Genomic DNA, 23,665 nt, shown 5'->3' with positions numbered 1-23,665 from the left:
GGACCCCCCGTCCTGGGACCCCCTGTGGGCACTGGGGGGGATGGGCAGGAGCCACGGCCGGGGGGACACGGGGACATCCCCAGAGGCCCTGGGGTGACACGGGGACACCTGGGGGACATCTGGGGGTGGGGGTGGGCTGTGTGTGGTGGGATGGCGCACGCGTCCTTAGCGTGTCCGTGTGTCACTGCGCGTGTCATTGGCATGTCGGTGTGTCACTGCACATGTCCGTGTGTCACTGCAGCGTCCTTAGCATGTCCGTGTGTCACTGCACATGTCATTGGCATGTCCGCGTGTCACTGCGTGTGTCTGTGTGTCACCACACACGGCCCCAGTGTGCTGTGTGTCGCTGCACATGTCCGTGTGTCACTGCAGCGTCCTTAGCGTGTCTGTGTGTCACTGCACATGCCATTGGCATATCTGTGTGTCACTGCACATGTCCTAGTCAGTGTTGTGTGTCACCGTGTCAGCATTCCGTTGTCACTGCACATCGTTGTCCCTGTCACCCAAAACATTGCCTGTCCGTGTGTCACTGCACATGTCCCCAGCGTGTGTCCGTGTGTCACTGTACACGTCCCCAGCATGCCACTGCTGTGTCCCTAACGTGTCACTGCTGTCCCTGTCACCACACGCATGTCACCGCTGTGTCCGTGTCACTGCACACGTGTCCATAGCATGTCCGTGTGTCACTGCACATGTCCCCAGCATGTTGCCGCTGTGTCTGTGTCACCACACACGTGTCCCCAGCGTGTCCGTGTGTTACTGCACATGTCCCCAGCCTGTCCGTGTGCCCATACATGTCCCCAGCGTGTCACCACTTGTGTCTCTGTCACCACACACGTGTCCCCAGCCTGCCCGTGTGTCACTGCACACGTGTCCCCAGTGTGTCCGTGTGCCCATACATGTCCCCAGTGTGTCACCACTGTGTCTCTGTCACCCCCAGGTGCACTGCACACTCAGTGTGTGTGCCATACATGTCCCCAGTGTGTCACCACTGTGTCTCTGTCACTGCACACGTGTCCCCAGCGTGTCCGTGTGTCCCCACCGTGTGTACACAGCCCCCCGTGGGTGTCCCCAGGGTGTCCCTGCACACGCCGTGGTGTCCCCATCTCCCACCCGCGTGTGTCCCCACGTGTCCCCTGTGCCCATGTGTCCCCCTGGCATGCCCGTGTGTCCCCAGCATGTCACTGCTGTGTCCCTGTCATGGCACACGTGTCCCCAGTCTGTCCGTGTGCCCATACATGTCCCCAGTGTGCCACCACTGTGTCTCTGTCACCACACATGTGTCCCAGCGTGCCCGTGTGTCCCCAGCATGTCACTGCTGTGTCCGTGTCACTGCACGCATGTCCCCAGCATGCCCGTGTGTCGCTGCACACGTGTCCCCAGCCTGCCCGTGTGTCACTGCACACGTGTCCCCAGTGTGTCCGTGTGCCCATACATGTCCCCAGTGTGTCACCACTGTGTCTCTGTCACTGCACACGTGTCCCCAGCGTGTCCGTGTGTCCCCACCGTGTGTACACAGCCCCCCGTGGGTGTCCCCAGGGTGTCCCTGCACACGCCGTGGTGTCCCCATCTCCCACCCGCGTGTGTCCCCACGTGTCCCCTGTGCCGTGTCACTGCCGTGCCCGTGGCGTCGGGCGTGCCGGGCCGTGCCCGTGTCCCGGCGTGTCCCGGCGTGTCCCGGCGTGTCCCGGCTGTCGCGGTGCACCGGGGCCGGGCCGTGCCAGCCCCGCGCGGGCCGTGCCCGTGACGTGTCCCCGCGGGTGGCGCCGCGGCCCCGGCAGGAAGCGAGCGCGGAGCACGAACCGGGGCCGAGCGGGGTCCCGGGGGTGCCATGGGGGCCCCCCGAGAGCGGCGCGAGGTTCTGGCCGCCATCCGGGCCGAGGTGGCCCGGCACGAGGGGGCCAAGGGCCACCTGAACCGGCTGGTGCGGCTCGTGGAGAGCGTGCCCGAGCCCCGGCTGCGCGCCAGCCTGAGCGGCGCCCTCAGGGCCCTCCGAGGTACCGGGGGGCATCGCCGGGGCTGGGGACACCGGGGGACATCGCCGGGGCTGGGGACACCGGGGGGACACCGGGGGACATCGCCGGGGCTGGGGGACACCAGGGGGGACATCACCGGGGCTGGGGACACCGGGGGGACACATCACGGGCATGTGAGGGGCACAGGCAGGGGGACAGGAGGATGGAGAGAGGATGGACAGATGGATGGAGAGTGGATGGAGAGAGGATGGACAGATGGATGGACAGTAGATGGACAGTGGATGGACAGATGGATGGAGAGAGGATGGAGAGAGGATGGACAGATGGATGGACAGTGGATGGACAGTGGATGGACAGATGGATGGACAGTGGATGGGGATGGACAGATGGATGGACAGTGGATGGACAGGTGGATGGACAGATGGATGGACAGTGGATGCAGTGGATGGAGAGTGGATGGACAGATGCATGGACAGTGGATGGACATCCCGTGGGTGGAGGACTGGGTGGGTGGAAGGATGAAGCGTGGGCAGATGGGTGGAGGAACAAGGGGAGGGATGGACAGACAGACAGACAGACAGGGAGCTGGCTGGAGGCACGGACGGACGGACGGATGGACAGACGGACGGACGGACGGACGGACGGACGGACGGACGGACGGATGGATGGATGGATGGATGGATGGATGGACGGACAGGTGGAAGGACAGACAGACTGACAGAGAGCTGGCTGGAGGCACGGATGGACAGATGGACGGAAGGGCAGGTGGAAGGGATGGATGGACAATGAATGAGTGGACCGGTGGATGGACAAACAGGTGGATGCAGACACACAGGTGATGGGATGGACAGATGGACAGGTGGATGCAGGGATGGACGGGTGGTCAGGGGCTGGCTGGAAGGATGGATGGATGGATGGATGGATGGATGATGGATGATGGATTGATGGATGGATGGATGGATGGATGGATGGATGGATGATGATGGATGGATGGATGGATGGATGGATGGATGGATGGATGGATGGATGGATGGATGGATGGATGGATGATGGATGGATGGATGGATGGGTGGATGGACAGATGGATGGACAGACAGATGGACAGATGGACAGATGTGACCCTGGTGTCCCCCCCAGCCCCATGCTGGCCCTGTCCCAGCTCAGGGGGTCCCTGCCCCCCTTCCAGCAGCGCCCCCATTCTGTGCCCCCCATTCCGTGCCCCCCATTCCGTGCCCCCCCATTCCCCCCGTTCCACGCCCCGATGCCCCCCAGTGCCACAGGGGGGGTTGGCAGTGCCAATCAGGGGCGGGGGGGGTGCAGGCCCCGCTGGGGGTTGGGGCCCCCCCCATTTCCGTGCCGGGGCCCTGGGGCGGTTTCCGGGCCCTGCTGTGGGAACGGGGCCGTGGGGCCACTTCCTGCTCTCTGCGTCTGCGGGGGGGGCTGGGGGGGCCGGGGGGCTGGGGGGGCCCTGGTGGGATTGGGGGGGGCCTGGGGGATTGGGGGGGCCCTGCTGGAGGGGTCGGAGGGGCTGCTGGGGGAAGGGAGGGGCTCTGATGCTGGGGGGCCTCTGGGGGGCCTGCTGGGGGCGGTTGGGGGGGCCTGGGGGGGTTTGGGGGGGCCCTCCCCGGATGGGGGCCCTGCGGCCGGGGGGGGGTCTGATGACGTACGGGGGGCCTGGTGGGTTGCGGCTCCCTGACGGTTTGGGGCCCCCATCTCCGTGCGATTGCCCCGCTCTGACAGGCTCCCGCGGGCGCTGCACGGGGAGGCGGGGGATGCTGATGCTGGGGGCCCTCGGGGACCCACGTAGCTGGGGGCCCCGCCGCGGGCCCGGGGGTTGGGTCTGCCCCGCCCCCCGACCCCCAGCCCCAGCGCGGGGGGGCGGATGGACGGGACAGGGGGGCGGGACGGGGGCCCCAGCGGGGACAGGCATGGGACTGGGATGGGACAGGGACCGGGATGAGCGGCTGGGACAGGGACCGGGAGTGTGGGATGGGACAGGGATGGGGACAGGGACGGGGACCGGGATGGGGACAGGGCCGGCTGTGGTAGGCACAGGGATGGGGACAGGGATGGGGACAGGGCTGGGGACAGGACAGGGACAGGGAGGACAGGGGGGACGGGATAACCCCCAGGGCCGGGGACATGGGATGGGGACAGGGACGGGGACAGGGATGGGACAGGGATGGGGACAGGGACAGGGATGGGACAGGGATGGGACAGAGATAGGACAGGGATGGGGGACAGGGAAAGAACAGGGATGGGGACAGGGACAGGGATGGGGGGGACAGGGATGGGCACAGGGGGGACAGGGACAGTGGGGACAGGGATGTTCTGGTGCTGGGGTCGGACCCGCCGTGGCCCCCGTGTCGTCGTCTTCCCCCCCCCCCGGCAGCGTGGGACATCTGAGCGATGGGGAGGGGTGGCCCTTGCCTGGGGACACCGGGGGCACTGGAGGGGACAGCGCTGTCCCCAGGGGCTGTGAGGGCAGATCCCCCAGCCCCACGGTCACAGCGCTGGGGTGGCAGCACGGACACCTCCGCGGGTGCCCCCCCTGCCCGGAGCGGTGCCAGGCCCAGGGGGGCACGGGGGGCTGAGGGGTCCCGCCGTGCCCCGACCCCCGTGTCCCCCCCGGGCTGTGACAATGCAGAGCCAGGGGGGTCACGCTGGTGGCACCTGGCCCGGGTCCGCGAGGGGGACACGGGAGTGACGAGGGTGACACTGGGGGGGGTCCACGGCTGCTCGCAGCGCCATCCCCGCCGTTGCCGTGGTAACGGGATGCGCAGGGATGCTGCGCCGCTGCTAAAAAATGCCAGAAAAGGGGCGCATGAGCCTGCCCAGAGCCCCGCAAGACCCCCCAAAGAGCCCCAAAGCCCCCCCAGCCCGCGGGACCCCTCCCGACCCAGCGCTGGTGCCCCGGGAAGGGGAGGGAGGGGATTTAGGAGCGCGGGGAGAGCGGGATGGACGGAGGGATGGATGGATGGATGGATGGATGGATGGATGGATGGATGGATGGATGGATGGATGGATGGATGGATGGATGGATGGATGGATGGATGGAGGGATCGGCGGTATCGGGGCGGGGGGGTCCCGGCAGCCCAGCAGGTGCCGGTGCCGGAGCCGGGGGGTCGGGGGGGGCGCCCGGGAGCGCTCGCGCCTGCCCGGTAGCGGCGGGGCCGCCGCCCGCCCCCGCCCCAGCCCGGCCCTGGGAGCGGCGCATGGCGGAGAGCGGCGGCCCCGGCCCCCCGGCCGCTCAGGGCCCCCGCCGGGCCCCGGCCCCCCGGCCGCTCAGGGCCCCCCGCCGGGCCCCGGCCCCGCCCGCGCCGCCGCCGCCGCCGCCAAGGACGAGCCCGTCGGGCGCTGCCGTGAGCGCCGCCCCGGGGGGCCCGGGCATGACCCCCCGCCCCGTAACCTCCCCCATCCCCCCCGCTTCCCCCCCCGCAGCCCCCCCGCCCCCTCCCCCATCACCGCCCTTTGCCCCCCACCCGGGGTCCCTCACGCCCCATCTCCCTCCCATCCCCCCCGCACCTGTGACCCCCCTTCCTGCCCCCCGGACCCCCAGATCCCCACACCCCCCTCCCCCGCCCTGACTCCCTCCGCTCCCCCCCGCCCCCAAAGCCCCCGACCCCTCCCGTGCCGCCCCCAGCCCGGGGGTTCCCCGCGATGCCCCCCGGCCGCTGACCCGGGCTGGGGGGGTGGCCCCGATCCCGGGGGCGCCGGTGCTCGGCGGGGGGGCGGCGGCGGTTCCAACCCCTCCGGGGGCGGGCGAGCGGCGAAGGCTTCGGGGAGGCAGGGCCGGGGGTGGGACCGGAGCATCGGCGGCACCGGCGGCCGCGGCGCCGCGCGGGGATCCAGGGGGCCGGGGGGCGGCCCGGGGGGGCCCTGCCCGCACCCATGAGCAGGAGCACCGGCCTCCAGCGCAGGACCACCTACCTCATCTCGCTCACGCTGGTCAAGCTCGAGTCGGTGGGCGCCGCGGGGAGGCGGGGAGGGGGGGGGTGGCGATGGAGCCCCTGGCCCCGGGGGCCGCGGCCGCCCCCCGCACCCCCGAGCCCGGCCGAGCCCGGCGGCCCGAGCGGCTCTTCCAGCGGCAGGACGCGCTCCGGATAAGTACGGCCGGTCCCGGCCCCCCGGCCCCGACGCCCCCGCCCCGCCCGCCTCGCCGCCCCCGGCCGTGCCCCCAAACCCGACCCGGCCATGCTGCCCCCCCCCCCCGGCCGTGCCCCCCAAACCCGACCCGGCGCTGTTGCCCCCCGGCCGTGCCCCCCAAACCCGACCCTTCGCTGCTGCCCCCCCGCCCCCGCCGTGCCCCCCAAACCCGACCCTTCGCTGCTGCCCCCCTGCCGGCCGTTCCCCCAAACCCGACCGCGGGGCCAAGGGCACCTTGGAGGGGCCGGGCGGCGCGCTCTGGCCGCCCTGGACATCCCCAGCCCGCCCGCGCCCCCGCGCCCCTGCTCAGCCAGGCCACCTGGGGGCCCCGAGGGTCCCCCGGAGGGAGCCAGGCCCCCCCGCCGCCCTGGAGCCCCCGCGGGCTCCCCGCACCCCTCGGCCGGCGCCCGCCCCCGCCTGGCCGGCCCCAAGCCCCCAAAGCGGGGCGGCGGGGGGAGCCGCGGGACCCCCGAGCCCCGAGCGGGCAAAGCCCCCGGCAAAGCCGCCGGCAGCCGCCTCTCGTGGCCCGAGGGAGAGGGCAAGGGGCGCCCCAAGGCGGGGGGCAAGAGCGAGGGGCCCCCCCGGGCCCGGCTGTCCCCCAGCAAGGGCAAGAGCAAGACCCTGGACTACAGCGACCTCCAGCCGGGGGTCCTGGTGCCCGCCCCCGCCCCCGAGACCGGGCTCAAGCGGGGACGCGAGGGGGGCCGCGCCTCCACCCGCGACCGAAAGATGCTCAAGTTCATCAGCGGCATCTTCACCAAGAGCCCTGCGGCGACCCCCACCCACCCCGCGCCCCCCTGGGCTCCCCCCGGCGCCGAGGCGGCCGCTGGCACCCCGCACAGTGAGTACCGGCCCGGGGCAGCCCGGCCGTGCTCGGGGTCCCCGCGCCCTCGGGGAGCCGGGGCAGCTGCGGCGGTGCCGCTGCGCTGAGGCCGCGGGGCTGTGCCTCAGTTTCCCCGGCGGGCGGAGGAGGCGCCCGGACCACCGGGGCCCGTGGGGGGCAGCAGGACCCGCCTGGGGCTCTGGGGTACGGGGGGGGTGTGACCCCCGGGCTGGGCTGTGGGGTTCAGCGAGGTGGGGTTTAGTCTATTTTGGGGGTCTGCGGTTTTGGGTTTGGGGCTGTGGGGTTCAGGGGGCTGTGGGGTTTTAGGGGGGCTGTGGGGTTTAGGGGGCTATGGGGTTTTAGGGGGGCTGTGAAGTACAGCGGGGCTGTGGTGTTTTAGTGGGTCTGTGGGGTTTTAGGGGGGCTGTGCGGTTTTAGGGGGGCTGTGGGGTTCAGGGAGCTGTGGGGTTTTAGGGGGGCTGTGGGGTTCAGGGGGCTGTGGGGTTTTTGTGGGGTTTAGGGGGTCTGTGGGTTTTGGGGGCTGTGGGGTGGGGCTGTGGGTTTAGGGGGCTGTGGGGTTCAGGTGGGCTGTGGTTCATGGGGGCTGTGATCCTCGGGCTGGGCTATGGGGTTTTAGGGGGGCTATGGGGTTTTAAGGGGTCTATGGGGTTTTAGAGGGTCTGTGGGGTTTTAGGAGGTCTGTGGGGTTCAGGGGGGCTGTGGGGTTTTAGGAGGTCTGTGGGGTTTTAGGGGGGCTGTGGGGTTTTAGGGGGGCTGTGGGATTTTAGGGGGCTGTGGGGTTTTAGGGTGTCTGTGGGGTATGGGGGGGCTGTGGGGTTTTAGGAGGTCTGTGGGGTTCAGGGGGGCTGTGGGGTTTTAGGGGTCTGTGGGGTTTTGGCGGGGGCTGTGGGGTTTTAGGGGGGCTGTGGGATTTTAGGGGGCTGTGGGGTTTTAGGGGGGCTGTGACCCCCGGGCTGGGCCGTGTTTGTGCCCTGGGCCGATGTGACCTTCCCACTTTGCCGGGGTCCGGGGCTGGCCGTGGGGGGGATCCCCATGGCGGCGATCCCCTGCCTCAGTTTCCCCACTGGGGGAACTCCGCGGGGGTCAGACGCGACCCCCACCTCCGTCGTTCTGTCCCGCCATCCATGCGTCCGTCTGTCCTCGCCTCCATCCGTGCGTCACACCCGTGCATCCTGTCCCCCATCTGTCCGGCCCCCCCGCGTCCTTCTGTCCCCCCCCGGCATCCCCCCGTCAGCCTGCGCGCACCTTGGCACCGCGGGGAGCGTGGGCAGCACCTGCAGGCCCGGGGGTGGCACTCGGTGACAATGCGAGGGGTGACAGGCGGCAGTTAACCCTTTCCCGGCTCCGCGCTGGGGGCACAAACTGAGGCACAGAGAGGGGGGGGCACCCCTGGCCGTGTCCTGCCTCAGTTCCCCCTTGGTGGTGCCGCCGCTGCCCAGAGGGGCTGGGGATGCCAGGGAGGAGACGTGGGGGGCACAGGGCACGTCCCCGTGCCACACCAGGTGCTTGTGCCGCGCCGTGTCCCTGTGCCGTGTCCTGTCCCAGTGCCACACTGTGTACCTGTGCAGCTGTGCCCTGCCATTGCCACACTGTGTACCTGTGCCATGCCGTGTCCCTGTGTCCTTGTGCCACATCCTGTCCCTGTGCCACACCATGTCCCACGCTGTGTCCCTGTGCCATGTCCTGTCCTCATGCCGCACTGTGTACCTGTGCCATGCCGTGTCCCTGTGCCATACCGTGTCCTTGTGCCACATCCTGTCCCTGTGCCACACCATGTCCCCGTGCCACGCTGTGTCCCTGTGCCATGTCCTGTCCTCATGCCGCCGCGCTGTGTCCCAGTGCCACGCTGTGTCCCTGTGCCATGGCCTGTCCTCGCGTCACACTGCATCCTCCTTGTGCCATGCCTCATGTTTGTGCCACACCATGTCCCTGTGCCATACCGTGTCCTTGTGCCACATCCTGTCCTTGTGCCACATCCTGTCCCAGTGCCACACCATGTCCCAGTGCCACGCTGTGTCCCAGTGCCACGCTGTGTCCCTGTGCCATGTCCTGTCCCTGTGCCACACTGCATCCTCCTTGTGCCATGCCTCATGTTTGTGCCACACCATGTCCCTGTGCCACACCGTGTCCTTGTGCCACACGCGCTGCGCTCTGGTGCCACCGCAGCCTTGTGCCCGTTGTGTGCCATGCCGTGTCCTTGTGTCATGTCCTGTCCTCGTGCCACACCATGTCCCAGGGCCACACCATGTCCCTGTGCCATACTGTGTCCTTGTGCCACATCCTGTCCCCGTGCCACACCATGTCCCCGTGCCACGCTGCCACGCCGTGTCCTGGCGTCCATCGTGTCCTTGTGCCACACCCTGTGCTCACACCACGCTGCATCCTCGGGCCTGAGGCTGTCGTGCACCGCTGGCATCGTGTCCTTGTGCCCATCGCGTGCTGGAATCCGCGGTGTCCTTGTGCCACCCCACACCCCCTGCCGTGCTGTGTCCTGGTGCCCGTCGTGTCCTCATGCCATGTCCTTGTGCCATGCTGTGTCCGGTGCCTGTCACGGCCTGGTGGCTCTCATTGTGTCCTCATGCCACACCTTTGTGCCACGCCATGTCCCGGTGCCACACCATGTCCCCATGCCATGTCCTGTCCTCGTGCCACACCATGTCCCAGTGCCACGCTGCCACGCCGTGTCCTGGTGTCCATCACGTCCCCGTGCCCATCGCGTGCTGGAATCCGTGGTGTCCTTGTACCACCCCACACCCCCTGCCGTGCTGTGTCCTGGTGCCCGTCGTGTCCTCATGCCACGTCCTTGTGCCACCCGGTGTCCCGGTGCCTGTCACGGCCTGGTGGCTCTCATTGTGTCCTCATGCCACGTCCTTGTGCCACCCGGTGTCCCGGTGCCTGTCACGGCCTGGTGACTCCCACTGTGTCCCCGTGCCACACCGTGATGCCACAGCTGTCACATCCTGCAGTCCGTTGTGTCCCAATGCCACACCACGTCCTTGTGCCACCCAGTGCCCGTCGTGGCTTCCATCATGTCCCTGTGCCACACCGTGATGCCACACCGTGTCCTCACAGCTGTCACATCCTCCAATCCATTGTGTCCCCATGCCACACCACGTCCTTGTGCCACCCGGTGCCCATCAGGGTTCCCATCGTGTCCCGGTGCAACCGCCTCACGCTGTACTCCCCAATCGTGTCCCTACCACCTTGTGCCACCCGCCGTGCGTCCCCATGCCCCGTGCCTCCATCCCCGTGCCCACCACGTCCCCATGCCCTCTGCCTCCTCGTGCCTTGGCACACGACGCCTCGTGCCGCCACGTCCCCGTCCCTGCCACGTGGCATCTCCACGTCCTCCCGCCGCCCCCGCGGGCCCGGCGCCGTTGCTGGGTGACAGCTGGTGGCCGGCCCCGCGGGAGCTGCTGCTGCGCTGCGGGGTGGGGGCACCCCCGGGATTGGGGCTCCTGGGGGTGCCAGGGGCTGCTGGGGGTGCCAGGGACGCCTGGGGGTGTCAGGGGATCCTGGGGTTGCCCAGGGTTCCTGGGGGTGCCCAGGGTTCCTGGGGGTGCCCGGGGTTCCTGGGGGTGCCCGGGGTTCCTGGAAGTTGCCCAGGGGATCCTGGGGGTGCCCAGGGGTTCCTGGGGGTGCCCGTGGTTCCTGGGGGTGCCCGTGGTTCCTGGGGGTGCCCGGGGGTTCCTGGGGGTTGCCCAGGGGTTCCTGGGGGTGCCCGGGGTTCCTGGGGGTGCCCGGGGATCCTGGGGTTGCCCAGGGTTCCTGGGGGTGCCCGGGGTTCCTGGGGGTGCCCAGGGGATCCTGGGGGTACCCAGGGTTCCTGGGGGTGCCCGGGGTTCCTGGGGGTGCCCAGGGTTCCTGGGGTGCCCAGGCCTGGGGTGCCTGGGCTGGGCCCAGGGTTCCTGGGGGGGGTGCCCGGGGTGCCCGGGGTTCCTGGGGTTCCCAGGGTTCCTGGGGGTGCCCAGGGGTTCCTGGGGGTGCCCAGGGTTCCTGGGCTCTGTCTCACCCGTCTCCCTCCGCAGAGGCCTTGGTGAACAGCCAGGAGTGGACCCTGGGCCGTTCTATCCCCGAGATCCGCCTGGTGGGTGCTGTGTCCTTATGTCCCCATGTCCTCATGTCCCTGTGTCCCTGTGTGTCCCCTGAGGACCATGTCCTGTGTCCCTGTATCCCCATGTCCCCACATCCCCATGTCCCCATGTCCCTGTGTCCCCATGTCCCCATATCCCCATGTCCCCATGTCACTATATCCCCATGTCCCTGTGTCCCTGTGTCCCCATGTCCCTGTGTCCCCCCATGTCCCCCATGTCCCCGTGTCCCCATGTCCCCACGTCCTCAAGGTCCCCGTGTCCCCCATGTCCTCCCATGTCCCCGTGTCCCTGTGTCCCTGTGTCCCCGTGTCTCCTGAGGACCATGTCCTCATGTCCCTATGTCCCTATGTCCCTGTGTCCCCGTGTCCCCTGAGGCATGTCCCCATGTCCCCTGAGGACCATGTCCCCATGTCCCTGTGTCCCTATGTCCCCATATCCCTGTGTCCCCTGAGGACCGTGTCCCCTGAGGACCATGTCCCCATGTCCCTGTGTCCCCATGTCCCCTGACGACCATGTCCTCCTGTCCCCGTGTCCCCATGTCCCCTGAGGACCGTGTGCCCTGAGGACCATGTCCCCAGCCATCCTGACGTCCCCTCTGCCCACCCAGGGTGTCCTGGGCAGCAGCAAGAGTGGGAAGTCGGCGCTCGTCCATCGGTTCCTCACCGGCTCCTACGTGGGCTTGGAGCCCACCGAGAGTGAGTGGTCATGGGGAGGATGTGGGCAGGGGATGGACACACCATGGGATGGACACAACCATGGGCATGGGATTGACCATGGGCATGGGATGGACCATGGGCATGGGATGGACACAGCATGGGCATGGGATGTGACCATTGGCATGGGATGGACCATGGGCATGGGATGGACGTGACCATGGGCATGGGATGGACATGAGCATGGGCAGGGGATGGATGTGACCATGGGATGGACATGACCATGGGCATGGGATGGACAGCAACCATGGGCATGGGATGGACACACCGTGGACATGGGATGGACATGACCATGGGCATGAGATGCATGTGACCATGGGATGGACGTGACTATGGGCATGGGATGGACATGACCATGGGCATAGGATGGATGTGACCATGGACATGTCACGGGGATGGGTTCAGTGATGGAGTGTCCATGGGGATGGAGATGGAGGAGTGGACGTATCCATGGAGCTGGGTGTGGGATGGACATGTGGTGGGGCTGGGCATGACCAGGGGATGGACGCGGTTATGGAATGGACAAGGTCACGGTGCTGGTCATGGACAGATGTGGAGATGGTGAAGGGGATGGACATGGCCAGGGAATGGGCAAGGTCACGGTGCTGGCCATGGACAGGTGTGGAGATGGTGAAGGGGATGGACGTGGCCAGGGAATGGGCAAGGTCATGGTGCTGGGCATGGCTGAGGGACTTTTGGGGTCAAAGTGCTGGTCACACCTGGTGCTGGGCATGGCCATAGGAGGTTCCATCCACGTAGGTGGAGCACACCTGCAGGGTCCCCCCTTCCCCTCCCCTCCCCTCCCCCGCTGCAGGTGGCCAGTTCAAGCGTGAGGTGACCGTTGATGGCCAGAGCCACCTCCTGCTCATCCGGGAGGAGGCCGGTGCCCCGGACGCCCAGGTACGAGGGGACCAGGGCCCGGGGGGGCCACGCTGGCCAGAGCCGAGCCCTGACCCCCCCCGTGGCCCCCCAGTTTGCCAGCTGGGCGGACGCCGTCATCTTCGTCTTCAGCCTGGAGAGCGAGAGCAGCTTCGAGGAGGTGACGCAGCTGCACGCGCTGCTCAGCGACCTGCGCGGCACCAGCGACCTGGCCCTGGCGCTGGTGGGCACCCAGGGTGAGCCAGGGGGACACGGGGGGGGTCTGTGGGGGTGGGGGCAGCACGGGGCACCCCCAGTGACCCCCCCTGGCTCCCCAGACAAGATCAGCTCGTCCAGCCCGCGGGCGGTGGAGGACGCGTGCCCCGGGCGCTCTGCGGGGACGCGCGGCGCTGCCTCTACTACGAGACCTGCGCCACCTACGGCCTCAACGTGGACAGGGTCTTCACCGAGGGTGGGTGACGGTCCTCTGGGGGTGGCAGGGGGCTGGGGACACGTGTGGGGGGGACAGTGAGCAGAGTGTGATGGGGATCGTGGCCGGGTGGGATGGGGACAGTGACCTGGTCAGACAGGGATGGTGGCCAGCGTGGGATCACATCTGGGTCCACACAAGGGGAGTGGTGGCCTCAGGGCATTGTCTAGGTGGGACAGGGACCATGGCCAGGTGGGATGGGGACAGTGCACAGGGCAGTGCAAGGGACGGTGCCCAGGTGGGGCGGACCCATGGCTGGGTAGGTCAGGGATCGTGTCCACCCCTGTGGGATGGGGGCCATGTCCAGGTGGGGTGGGGACAGTGTCCAGCAGCTGGGTGGGATGGGGACAGTGTCTGAGTGGGATGGAGACAGTGGCCAGATGGGATGGGGATGGGGCCCATGTCCAGGTGAGAATGGGGCTCATGTCCAGGTGGGATGGGAACAGTGTCCAGGTGGGATGGGGACCATGTCAAGGTGGGATGAGGATGGGAACCATGTCCAGGTGGGATGAGGATGGGGCCCATGCCCAGGTGGGATGGAGATGGGGACCATGTCAGGTGAGATGGGGCCCATGTCCAGGTGGGATGGGGATGAGGACCACGTCCAGGTGAGATGGGGACGGTGTCCAGGTGAGATGGTGCCCATGTCCAGGTGGGATGGGGATGGGGCCCATGTCCAGGTGAGATGGGGCCCATGTCCAGGTGGGATGGGGATGAGGACCACGTCCAGGCGTGGGCATCCAGGCCGGTGCCAGGGCAGGTTGTGGCCCAGCCCTCCTGACCCAGGCTCCCTGCAGTGGCCCAGAAGGCCGTGGCGCTGAAGAAGCAGCAGCAGCTGATGGCGTCCTGCAAGTCCCTGCCCAGCTCCCCGAGCCACTCGGCCGCCTCCACCCCGGTGGGGGGGGTCCACCCCAGCCAGGTAACCCCCCCAGGGAACCCCCAGCCCCCTCCCCAGCCCCGGGCACAGCCCAGGCTGACCCCGTGTCCCCCCCAGACCAGCAACGGTGGCCACACCAGCGACTACTCGTCCTCGCTGCCCTCCACCCCCAACGTGAGCCACCGGGAGCTGCGCAGCGAGACCCCGGGCCCGCTGGGCACCCCCAGCTCGCTGCACCGCGGGGCCAAGCGCCGCACCAGCCTCTTCGCCGTGAGTGCACCGCGGGCACCCTGGCACGGCCGCAGTGACACGGGGGGCGGGACATCCTGGGTGTCCCCTTGGCGATGTTAGCCAGAATGTCATCCTGATAGGGTGGTGGCAGCAAGGGACACGTGGCAGCAAGGGACATGTGGCAGCCCAGGTGTCCTGTGGCAGGGTGGTGACATTGACGTGGCATCTCAGTTGTCCCCTTGGCATGGCAGGTGGTGGCACTGAGGGATATGTGGGCATCCAGTGTGGGAGTGGGGGACATGCAGGGCACCCAGTATCCCACCGAGCTCTTGATGTGGCAGGTGGTGGGGACATTGCACCTTGACCCCTCTGACATGGTCATGGTGGCACTGAGGGACACGTGGACACCCAGGGTGTTCCCACCATGGAACTTCTGGCGTGTTCTCCAGCAGGGTGGTGGGGACACATGGCATCCATGGCACCCCTGTGACATGGTGGTGGTGGCACTGAGGGACAAATGGGGCACCCAGGGTGTTCCCACCATGGGGCCGCAGTGCTGGGGTCTGTGGCACCCCAATGTCCCCAGCACCAGGCTCCAGCAGTGGGGGACATGTGGGCACGGCAGTGTCCCCAGCTGTGCCCCGAGTGCCACCCCTGTCCCGTCCCCGTGCCCGCAGACGCGCCGCGGCAGCGACTCCGAGAAGCGCAGCCTGGACAGCCGAGGCGAGGGCGCCGGCAGCGGCCGCGCCATCCCCATCAAGCAGGTGGGTGGTGGCCGTGGCAGGAGGATGTGGCTGTGCCCCAGTGTCCCCTGTGTCCCCTCACTGCTCCCCATCCCCAGAGCTTCCTGCTGAAGCGCAGTGGCAACTCCCTGAACAAGGAGTGGAAGAAGAAATACGTGACCCTGTCCAGCAACGGCCTCCTCTTCTACCACCCCAGCATCAACGTGAGCGCCCCCGTCCCCCCGTGTCCCCAGAGGGTGGCAGAGCCCGGTGTCACCCTCGCTGTCCCCCCAGGACTACATCCACAGCACGCACGGCAAGGAGATGGACCTGCTGCGCACCACGGTCAAGGTGCCGGGGAAGCGCCCGCCCCGCGCCATCTCGGCCTGCGGCCCCTCGGCCAGCATCAACGGGCTGCTGCGGGAGCCCGAGCCCGCCGGTGAGCCCCGGGGCACCGCGGTGGGGTGGGACACCACGGGGGGGACACCGCGGTGACACCGGCCCTCCCCCTTGCAGCCACGGTCCCCTCGGTGGGGCTGAGCCTGCCCCCCGAGCCGGGGCTGAAGGTGGTGGGCAAGGGGTCCCTGCAGCGCTGCGCCTCCGCCTCCAGCGCCAAGCTGGCCTCAGGTGAGTGACACCGGCACGGGCAGGGACACTGCCACCTCCCGGGCCACCCACAGGGACATCCCCTGGTGGCCCCACTGAGCACGGTGACTCCTGAGCAGCTGGTGGCCCTGGTGGCTCTGGAGGCCATGGTAAACCTGGTGGTCCTGGTGAGCTCAGGGGCAAGGTGGCCCTTGGTGGCCCTGGTGACCATGGTGAACTCAGGGACCAAGGTGGCCCTTTGGTGGCCCTGGTGGCTCTGGTGGTTCTGGTGGCTCTGGAGGCCACAGTAACCTTGGTGGACTTGGTGAGCTCAGGAACCTCATGGCCCTTGGTGGCCCTGGTGGCCCTGGTGACCACAAAAACCCTGGTGGATTTGGTGAGCCCAGGGACCCAGTGGCCCTTGGTGGCCCTGATGGTTCTGGTGGCTCTGGAGGCCACAATAACCCTGGTGGTCCTGGTGAGCCCTGGGACCAGGTGGCCCTTTGGTGGCCCTGGTGACCACAATAACCCTGGTGGACTTGGTGAACTCAGGAACCTGGTAGCCCTTGGTGGCTCTGGTGGCCCTGATGGTTCCGGTGGCTCTGGAGACCACAATAACCCTGGTGGTCCTGGTGAGCCCAGGGACCTGGCGGCCCTTGGTGGCCCTGGTGGTTCTGGTGGTTCTGGGTCCCCACAATAACCTGGTGGTCCTGGTGAGCCCAGGGACCTGGCAGCCCTTGCTGAACCCTGTGACTTCTGAGTAGCTCAGGGATCTGGTGGCCCTTGGTGGCCCTGGTGGACTTAAACCTGGAGGCCCCACCAGTGAGCCCAGTGGCCCTGGTGGCCCAAGTGGACTTGGTGACCCTGATAGCCCTGAGTGCTTCTGATGGACTTGGTGACCTGGATAGCCCTGACCTGGGTGGTTCTGATGGACTTTGTGAGACCCTGATAGCCCTGAGTGGTTCTGATGGACTTGGTGACCCTGGTGGCCTCAGTGCTCCTGGTGAGCTCCCTGCTCCTCGGGACTCTGGTGACCCCGGTGTCCATGGTGTCCCCAGCGTCCCACGTGTGGTGTCTTGGCAGAGTCCCCGCTGTCCTTCGAGGCCGTGTCCAGCCCGGGCAGCGCTGGCAGGGACCCTCCACCCTCGCCCCTGGTGGACAGGAAGAAGCACCGGAGGAAGAAGCTGATGACGCCGTCCAAGACCGAGGGCTCGGGTGGGCAGGCAGAAGGTGGGTGCCACAGCCGTGTGTCCCCAGCCCCAGTCCCCCACGGCGCTGTGGGGACAAGGCCACCATCCTCCACGGCAAGGACGCCCCGGAACTCGGGGGGATCTGGGCTGATGCTGCCCCTCACCCCCGGCCACGCTCAGCCACGCTGTCCACGCACCCCCCTCGCTCTGCCACCGCCTGCCACCTTCTGCACCGTCCCCAGGGCTTCGTGGGCCCCCCTGACTCTGTCCCCGTTTCCTCTCTCCACTCCTGCTGCCCGGACCCTCCGCAGCCAAGCGCAAAATGTGGAAATTAAAAAGTTTTGGTAGTTTAAGAAATATTTATAAAACAGGTAACGTGGCGTGAGCGGTGCCTCCCGTGCATGTGGCTGTGCCCCCCTTGCCTGCTGCCAGCACACCCCAGCAGGGGTGGGCACCTCTGGGGAGGGGGTGTGGGCAGGATTTTGGGGTGGGTGTCGGACCCCCCATCCCACCGCCCCGCCGGGGGTCTCTGGTCCCGCAGAGGAGGAGAACTTTGAGTTCCTGATCGTGTCGAGCACGGGGCAGACGTGGCACTTCGAGGCCGGCAGCTTCGAGGAGCGCGACGCGTGGGTGCAGGCCATCGAGAGCCAGATCCTGGCCAGCCTGCAGTGCTGCGAGAGCAGCAAGAACAAGGTGGGAGCTCGGCGCGGGGGGCTGGCAGGGCGCCCGTGCCACCCCCGTGCCCCTCTCACCCCCTGTGCCCCCCTCCAGGCGCGCGTGGACAGCCAGAGCGAGGCCGTGGCCAATCCAGGCCATCCGCAACGCCCACGGGAACTCGCTCTGCGTGGACTGCGGGGCGCCCAGTGAGTCTGGGGGACAGTGGGGGACAACGGGGACAGCGGGGGCGTGGGACATGGGGGGACATTCATTCATGGGACAGCAATGCCAGTGAGAACTCGCTCTGCGTGGACTGCGGGGTGCCCAGTGAGTCTGAGGGACAGTGGGGGACAATGGGGGACAATGGGGGGCACGGGAGGTGTGGGACATGGAGGGACATCCATTCATGGACATGAGGGGACATCCATTTATGGGACAATGGGACAGCAATGCCAGTGAGAACTTGCTCTGCGTGGACTGCGGGGCACCCAGTGAGTCTGAGGGACAGTGGGGGACAATGGGGGGCGTGGGACATGGGGGTTTTTGCCGTACATGGGGGGGACATCCATTCATGGGACAGCAACGCCCACAAGAACTCGCTCTGTGTGGACTGCAGGGCACCCAGTGAGTCTGGGGGACAATGGGGGCATGGGAGGATGTGGGACATGGGGGGACATTGGTTTGTGGGACATGGGGGGACATCCATTCATGGACATGAGGGGACATCCATTCATGGGACAGAGGTGCCCTGCAGAGCCCTGGCCCCAGGTGCGGCGCCACGGGGTGAGATTGTGCCAGGGGCCATGGGCCACCTGTCAGCCGGGGCGAGGGAGGGCTTGGGCCACGTGATGGCACGTGTGACACGCTGCTGTGGGTCACATGATGTCCTGGGCTGTGTGTTGGCATGTGCCACACGATGCCATGGGTCACACAATGGGTGGCACGGGTCGCACAGTGCCATGGGCCACACCGTGCCAGGGTCACACAATGCCACGGGACACGTGATGCCATGGGTGACATGATGCCACATGGGGCCACAAGCCACACGATGGATGGCACAGGCCACACAGTGCCATGGGCCACACCATGACAGGGTCACACAATGCCACGGGACACGTGATGCCATGGGTGACATGATGCCACATGGGGCCACGAGCCACACCGTGCCAGAGTCACACAATGCCATGGGACATGTGACGCCGTAGGTGACACAATGCCACATGGTGCTGCGGGTCACACCATGCCAGGGTCACACAATGCCATGGGACGCCGTGATGCCACATGGTGCCGTGGGTCACAGAGTGCTGTGGGACGTAATGCCATGGGTGACATGATGCCATGCGGTGCCATGGGCCACACGATGGATGGCAGAGGCCACACGGTGCCATGGGCCACACCATGACAGGGTCACACAATGCCATGGTCACACAATGCCAGGGTCACACAATGCCATGGGTGACACGATGCCATGGGTGACACAGTGCCACGCGGTGCAGTGGGCCACACCATGCCGTGGCTCACCGCCACCACGTGCCACGCCACGTGTCACACTGTGTCCCACCACGGGGACCCCAGGGGTGCCCCAGCTCACCCAGCACCCCCCGCTCACCCCGCAGACCCCACGTGGGCCAGCCTGAACCTGGGCGCCCTGATCTGCATCGAGTGCTCGGGCATCCACCGCAACCTGGGCACGCACGTGTCGCGCGTGCGCTCGCTGGACCTGGACGATTGGCCCCGCGAGCTGACCCTGGTGCTCTCGGCCATCGGCAACGCCACCGCCAACAGCATCTGGGAGCAGAACCCGCGCGGGCGCTGCAAACCCAGCCCCGAGTCCTCCCGGTGGGTGTGCCCGGCCCCGTGTGCCCCCCAGGGTCACCCCCCTGTCCCCGGGTGCCCCCAGTGCCACCCTGTCACTGTGTGCCCTCAGTGTCACCCTTGTCACTGTGTGCCCCCAGTGTCACCCCCTGCAGCTCTGCATCCCGGTGGTGCCACCCTGCCATCCCCTGACACCCTGTGTCCCCTGTGTCCCCCGTGTCCCCAGTGCCCAGGGAGCAGCAGGAACTGTGGCTCTGTGTCCCCATGGTGCCACCCTGCCGTCCCTAACACCCCATGTTCCTTGTGTCCCCTGTGTCCCCTGTGTCCCCCGTGTCCCCCGTGTCCCCTGCGTCCCCATGCCCAGCAAGGAGAGGAAATCATGGATTTGTCCCTAACACCCCGTGTCCCCCATGTCCCCGTGCCCAGGGAGGAGTGGGAGCTGTGGATTCATCCCTAACACCCCCGTGTCCCCTGTGTCCTCATGCCCCCTCTGTGCCCAGGGAGCAGCAGAAACTGCGGCTCTGCGTCCCTGTGGTGCCACCCTGCTGTCCCTAACACCCTGTGTCCCCCATGTCCCCTGTGTCTCCATGCCCAGGGAGGAGCGGGAGTCATGGATGTGTCCCTAACACCCCACGTCCCCCTGTGTCCCCTGTGTCCCCCACGTCCCCTGTGTGTCCCCATGCCCAGGGAGGAGCGGGAGTCGTGGATGTGTCCCTAACTCCCTGTGTCCCCCGTGTCTCCATGCCCAGGGAGGAGCGGGAGTCATGGATGTGTCCCTAACACCCTGTGTCCCCCGTGTCCCCCGTGTCCAGGGAGGAGCGGGAGTCGCAGATGTGTCCCTAACACTCCATGTCCCCTGTGTCCCTGTGTCCCCATGTCCCCGTGCTCAGGGAGGGGCGGGAGTCACAGATGTGTCCCTAACACTCCATGTCCCCTGTGTCCCTGTGTCCCCATGTCCCCGTGCTCAGGGAGGGGCGGGAGTCACAGATGTGTCCCTAACTCCCCATGTCCCCTGTGTCCCCCGTGTCCCCGTGCCCAGGGAGGAGCGGGAGTCATGGATCCGTCCCTAACACTCCATGTCCCCTGTGTCCCCTGTGTCCCCCGTGTCCCCGTGCCCAGGGAGGAGCGGGAGTCATGGATCCGTCCCTAACTCCCCATGTCCCCTGTGTCCCCCGTGTCCCCGTGCCCAGGGAGGAGCGGGAGTCGTGGATCCGTGCCAAGTACGAGCAGCGCCTGTTCCTGGCTCCGCTGCCCGCGGCCGAGGCGCCGCTGGCCGAGCGGCTGCTGGTGGCCGTGGGCCAGCAGGACCTGCCCGCGGTGCTGCTGCTGCTGGCCCACAGCCACAAGGAGCAGCTCAACGTGCCCACGGCCGACGCCGAGCGGCGCACGGCGCTGCACCTGGCCTGCGACACCGCCCAGGTGGTGGTCACCCAGCTGCTGGTGTGGGTACGTGGGCACGGCTCGGTGGCTGGGCAGGGAGGCGGGCACGGGGGGTGGCGGGGTCTTGGGGGGGCTGTGGGGGTGTGGGGTCACCATGGGTGGTGTGGCATGGCCACGAGGGGGATGGCGTGGTTGTGGGGGCTGTGGGGTGGGTGTGGGGGATGTGGGGCGGTCATGGGGACGTGGGGTGGTCTTGGGGACTGTGGTGTGGTCATGGGGATGTGGGGTGGTCTTGGGGTCCGTGGGGTGGTCTTGGGGATGTGGTAGGGTCATGGGGACTGTGGGATGGTCGCTGGGGATGTGGGGTGGCCTTGGGGGATGGAGGATGGTCATGGGGACATGGGGTTGTCATCAGGGATGTGGTGTGGTATTGACGGATTGGGGTGGTCTTGGGGATATGGGGTGGTCATGGGGACCATGGGGTGGTCATGGGGACCGTGGTGTGGTCACTAGGGACATGGTGGGGTCATTGGGACCAGGGGGGGGGGTGTGTGGTGTTGTGGGGGTGGTGTGTTGTTGGGGGGGGGAGTGGTCACTGGGGACATGGTATGGTCTTGAGGGATGGGGGTGGTCATGGGGACCATGGCGGCCGGGGGGGGGGGGGCGGCGGAGGCGTGGGGTGGTGTTGTGGGGGGGGTGTGGTGTGGGGGGGGTGTGTGTTTTTTTCGCCGTGTTGCTGGGGTTTGGTTTGCGGTCTTTTCCGGTGGGAGGTTGTGTGGGTGGGGGGGGGCGGTGTTGGTTTGGGGGTGTGTGGTGGGGGTGTGTGGGGTGGGGGGGGTTTTGGGGTGTGTGGTGGGGGGGAGGGGGGGGGGTGGGGGGGGGGGGTGTGTGTTGGGGGGGGGGTGGGGGTGGTCATGGGGACGATGGAATAGTCATGGGGACCGTGGGGTGGTCACTGGGGATGTGGTAGTGTCTTGAGGGATGGGGGGTGGCCTTGCAGACCATGGCACAGCCAGGAGGTGAGTGACGTGGCCACGAGGACCGTGGGGTGGCTTTGGGGGACATGGCGTGGCCATGGGGGACACGGTGCGGTCCTGGGGACAATGGCATGACCACGGGGGATGTGAAGTGTCCGTGGCAATCCTGGGGGGGACACGCGGTGGCCCCGCGGGTGACCCCCGGCCGTGCCCGCAGTACGGGGCCGACGTGCGCGCCCGGGACGGTCACGGCCGCACCGCGCTGTTCTCGCCCGCCGCGCCGGCAGCCGCGAGTGCTCCGACATCCTGCTGCAGCATGGCTGCCCGGCGAGGGGCCCGGCAGCCCCGCGACCCCCGGCAGCCCCCGACCCCCGGGCCCCCGACCCCCGGCGGGCCCCCGACCCCGGGCCCCGCCGCCGCAGCAGCTGCGCCAGCGTGGGGCCCTGCGAGCCCCGCTCTGCCCTGGTATAGCCCCGAGGGGCCCGGAGCCCCCGGTGCCACCCCCGGCTGGGCGTGCCCGCGGCCCGGGCTCATCCCGGTGCCGCCCCGGGCTCGCCCCGGTGCCCACGGTTTGTACTTTTGATGCTCTATTTATTATCCTTTATTATCCTTTCCATGTCGGGGTCTCCGCTGGTCCTGTCCCCGTCTCCGTGCCAGGGACCCCCACGCCAGGGGTCACAGCGATGCCACTGCCACCTTCCTGTCCCCTCCCCGGGGTATTGTGCCCCAGCGTGGGGTGGGCACAGCTGGGGTGGGGACACTGACCCTCGCCCGTGCCACCCCCTGTCCCTGTCACCCTCACCCCGCCACTGTCCCCTGCTCACATCACCCTGTCCTGCCCGCGTCCCCCTTCCCGCGTGCTGTGTCCCCCTCCCCTTGTCACCTCCCCAGCCGCGCCCCCCTCCCCAAGTCACCCTCGCCAGCCCCTCTGTCCCCCTGTCCCCTGTCCCCGTGTCCCCCCCGGCCGTGCCCCCCCGCCCTGGCACAGCCCCGGCTCGGCGGCAGGAGCAGAGCAGACCCCGACCCCCCTCCTTTTCTACAACAACCTTTTGTACGCCCCCTCCCCTCTTTCCTTGCCCTGCCACCCCCCCGTGGCCCAACCCCCCCCCCCATGGCCCCCGTTTCTCGGCGTCCCCTCGGGATCCCCGTTAATTTATTGCTTTGTTCAGCGATAGGATAGAGCCAGCCTCCCCCCCCCGGGGGGGGCACCGCCGGCGGGACCCCCGAGCCCCTCCCGCCGGCCTGGGGGGGCCGCCGCGCCCCCCTCCCGGGACCCCCCCATGAATGTAGGGGCGCCCCGGCTGTGACGCCCCCGAGACGCCCCCGCGGGGCCGGCGGGGCCGAGCCAGGGAGCCCGGGGGGGGCCGGGGGGGCGGGAGGGGTCGGTGGGGGGGGGCCCGGTGGGGCCCGGGGGGGACCGGGGGTCCGGGGGGCCCGGGCCGTGTACAGCGATTTCATCTCTCGGGTGTGACTGTAAGTACGTGACAATGTCGGACACTGGTGCTGTGACACGGCTCGTCCTTCTGGGGGGCACGGGGGGCACGGGATGGCACAGGGGACACTGAGGGCACGGGGGACACGGGGGACACAGGGGACACTGGATGGCACAGCTGACATGGAGGGCACAGGGGACATGGAGAGCACGGGGGACACGAGGGGGCCCAGGGGACACGGAGGACACGGGGCTGGCAGGAACGTGGGGGGACACAGGGGACACGGGGGGCCCAGGGGGCACAGGGGACACGGAGGGGACACAGGGGACGAGGGGGCACGGGGGGACAGGGGGACACAGGGGACATGGAGGACACGGGGCTGGCAGGAACGTGGGGGGACACAGGGGACACGGGATGGCACAGGGGACACGGGATGGCACAGGGGACATGGAGGACACAAGGGGGCATGGGGGGGCACAGGGGACATGAAGGGCACGAGTGGCACAGGGGTGGCAGGAACGCGGGGGGACCCAGGGGGACATGGAGGACATGGGGGACACAGGACGCAGGAGACAGGGGACACACGGGGGCACAGGGGACATGGAGAGCGGGGGGCACGGGGGGACACAGGGGACGTAGAGAGCACAGGGGACACGAGGGTGGCAGGAACGTGGGGG

The 23,665-nt window shown here is 68.2% G+C and overlaps 1 protein-coding gene across 1 annotated transcript; it reads left to right on the top strand.

Moving 5' to 3' along the window:
* Positions 1–6,726: 6,726 nt before the first annotated feature.
* Positions 6,727–22,026, top strand: AGAP2 (ArfGAP with GTPase domain, ankyrin repeat and PH domain 2). Its single transcript, XM_030967014.1, is given in 22 exon segments — positions 6,727–6,963; positions 10,995–11,053; positions 11,668–11,755; positions 12,588–12,673; positions 12,747–12,888; positions 12,970–13,008; positions 13,011–13,103; positions 13,919–14,040; positions 14,116–14,268; positions 14,907–14,993; positions 15,071–15,175; positions 15,246–15,390; positions 15,468–15,578; positions 16,620–16,766; positions 17,038–17,097; positions 17,268–17,419; positions 17,498–17,530; positions 17,532–17,589; positions 19,000–19,222; positions 20,389–20,644; positions 21,773–21,818; positions 21,821–22,026. Coding segments are annotated over 22 exon segments (2,523 nt in total). The 5' UTR covers positions 6,727–6,851.
* The last annotated feature ends 1,639 nt before the right edge of the window (positions 22,027–23,665 follow it).

Source organism: Camarhynchus parvulus, chromosome 29 (genome assembly GCF_901933205.1).
Source record: "Camarhynchus parvulus chromosome 29, STF_HiC, whole genome shotgun sequence".
NCBI classification, from domain to species: domain Eukaryota; kingdom Metazoa; phylum Chordata; class Aves; order Passeriformes; family Thraupidae; genus Camarhynchus; species Camarhynchus parvulus.
Note: the sequence above shows the minus strand (reverse complement) of the source record. Positions and strands in the feature narration are given on the sequence as shown.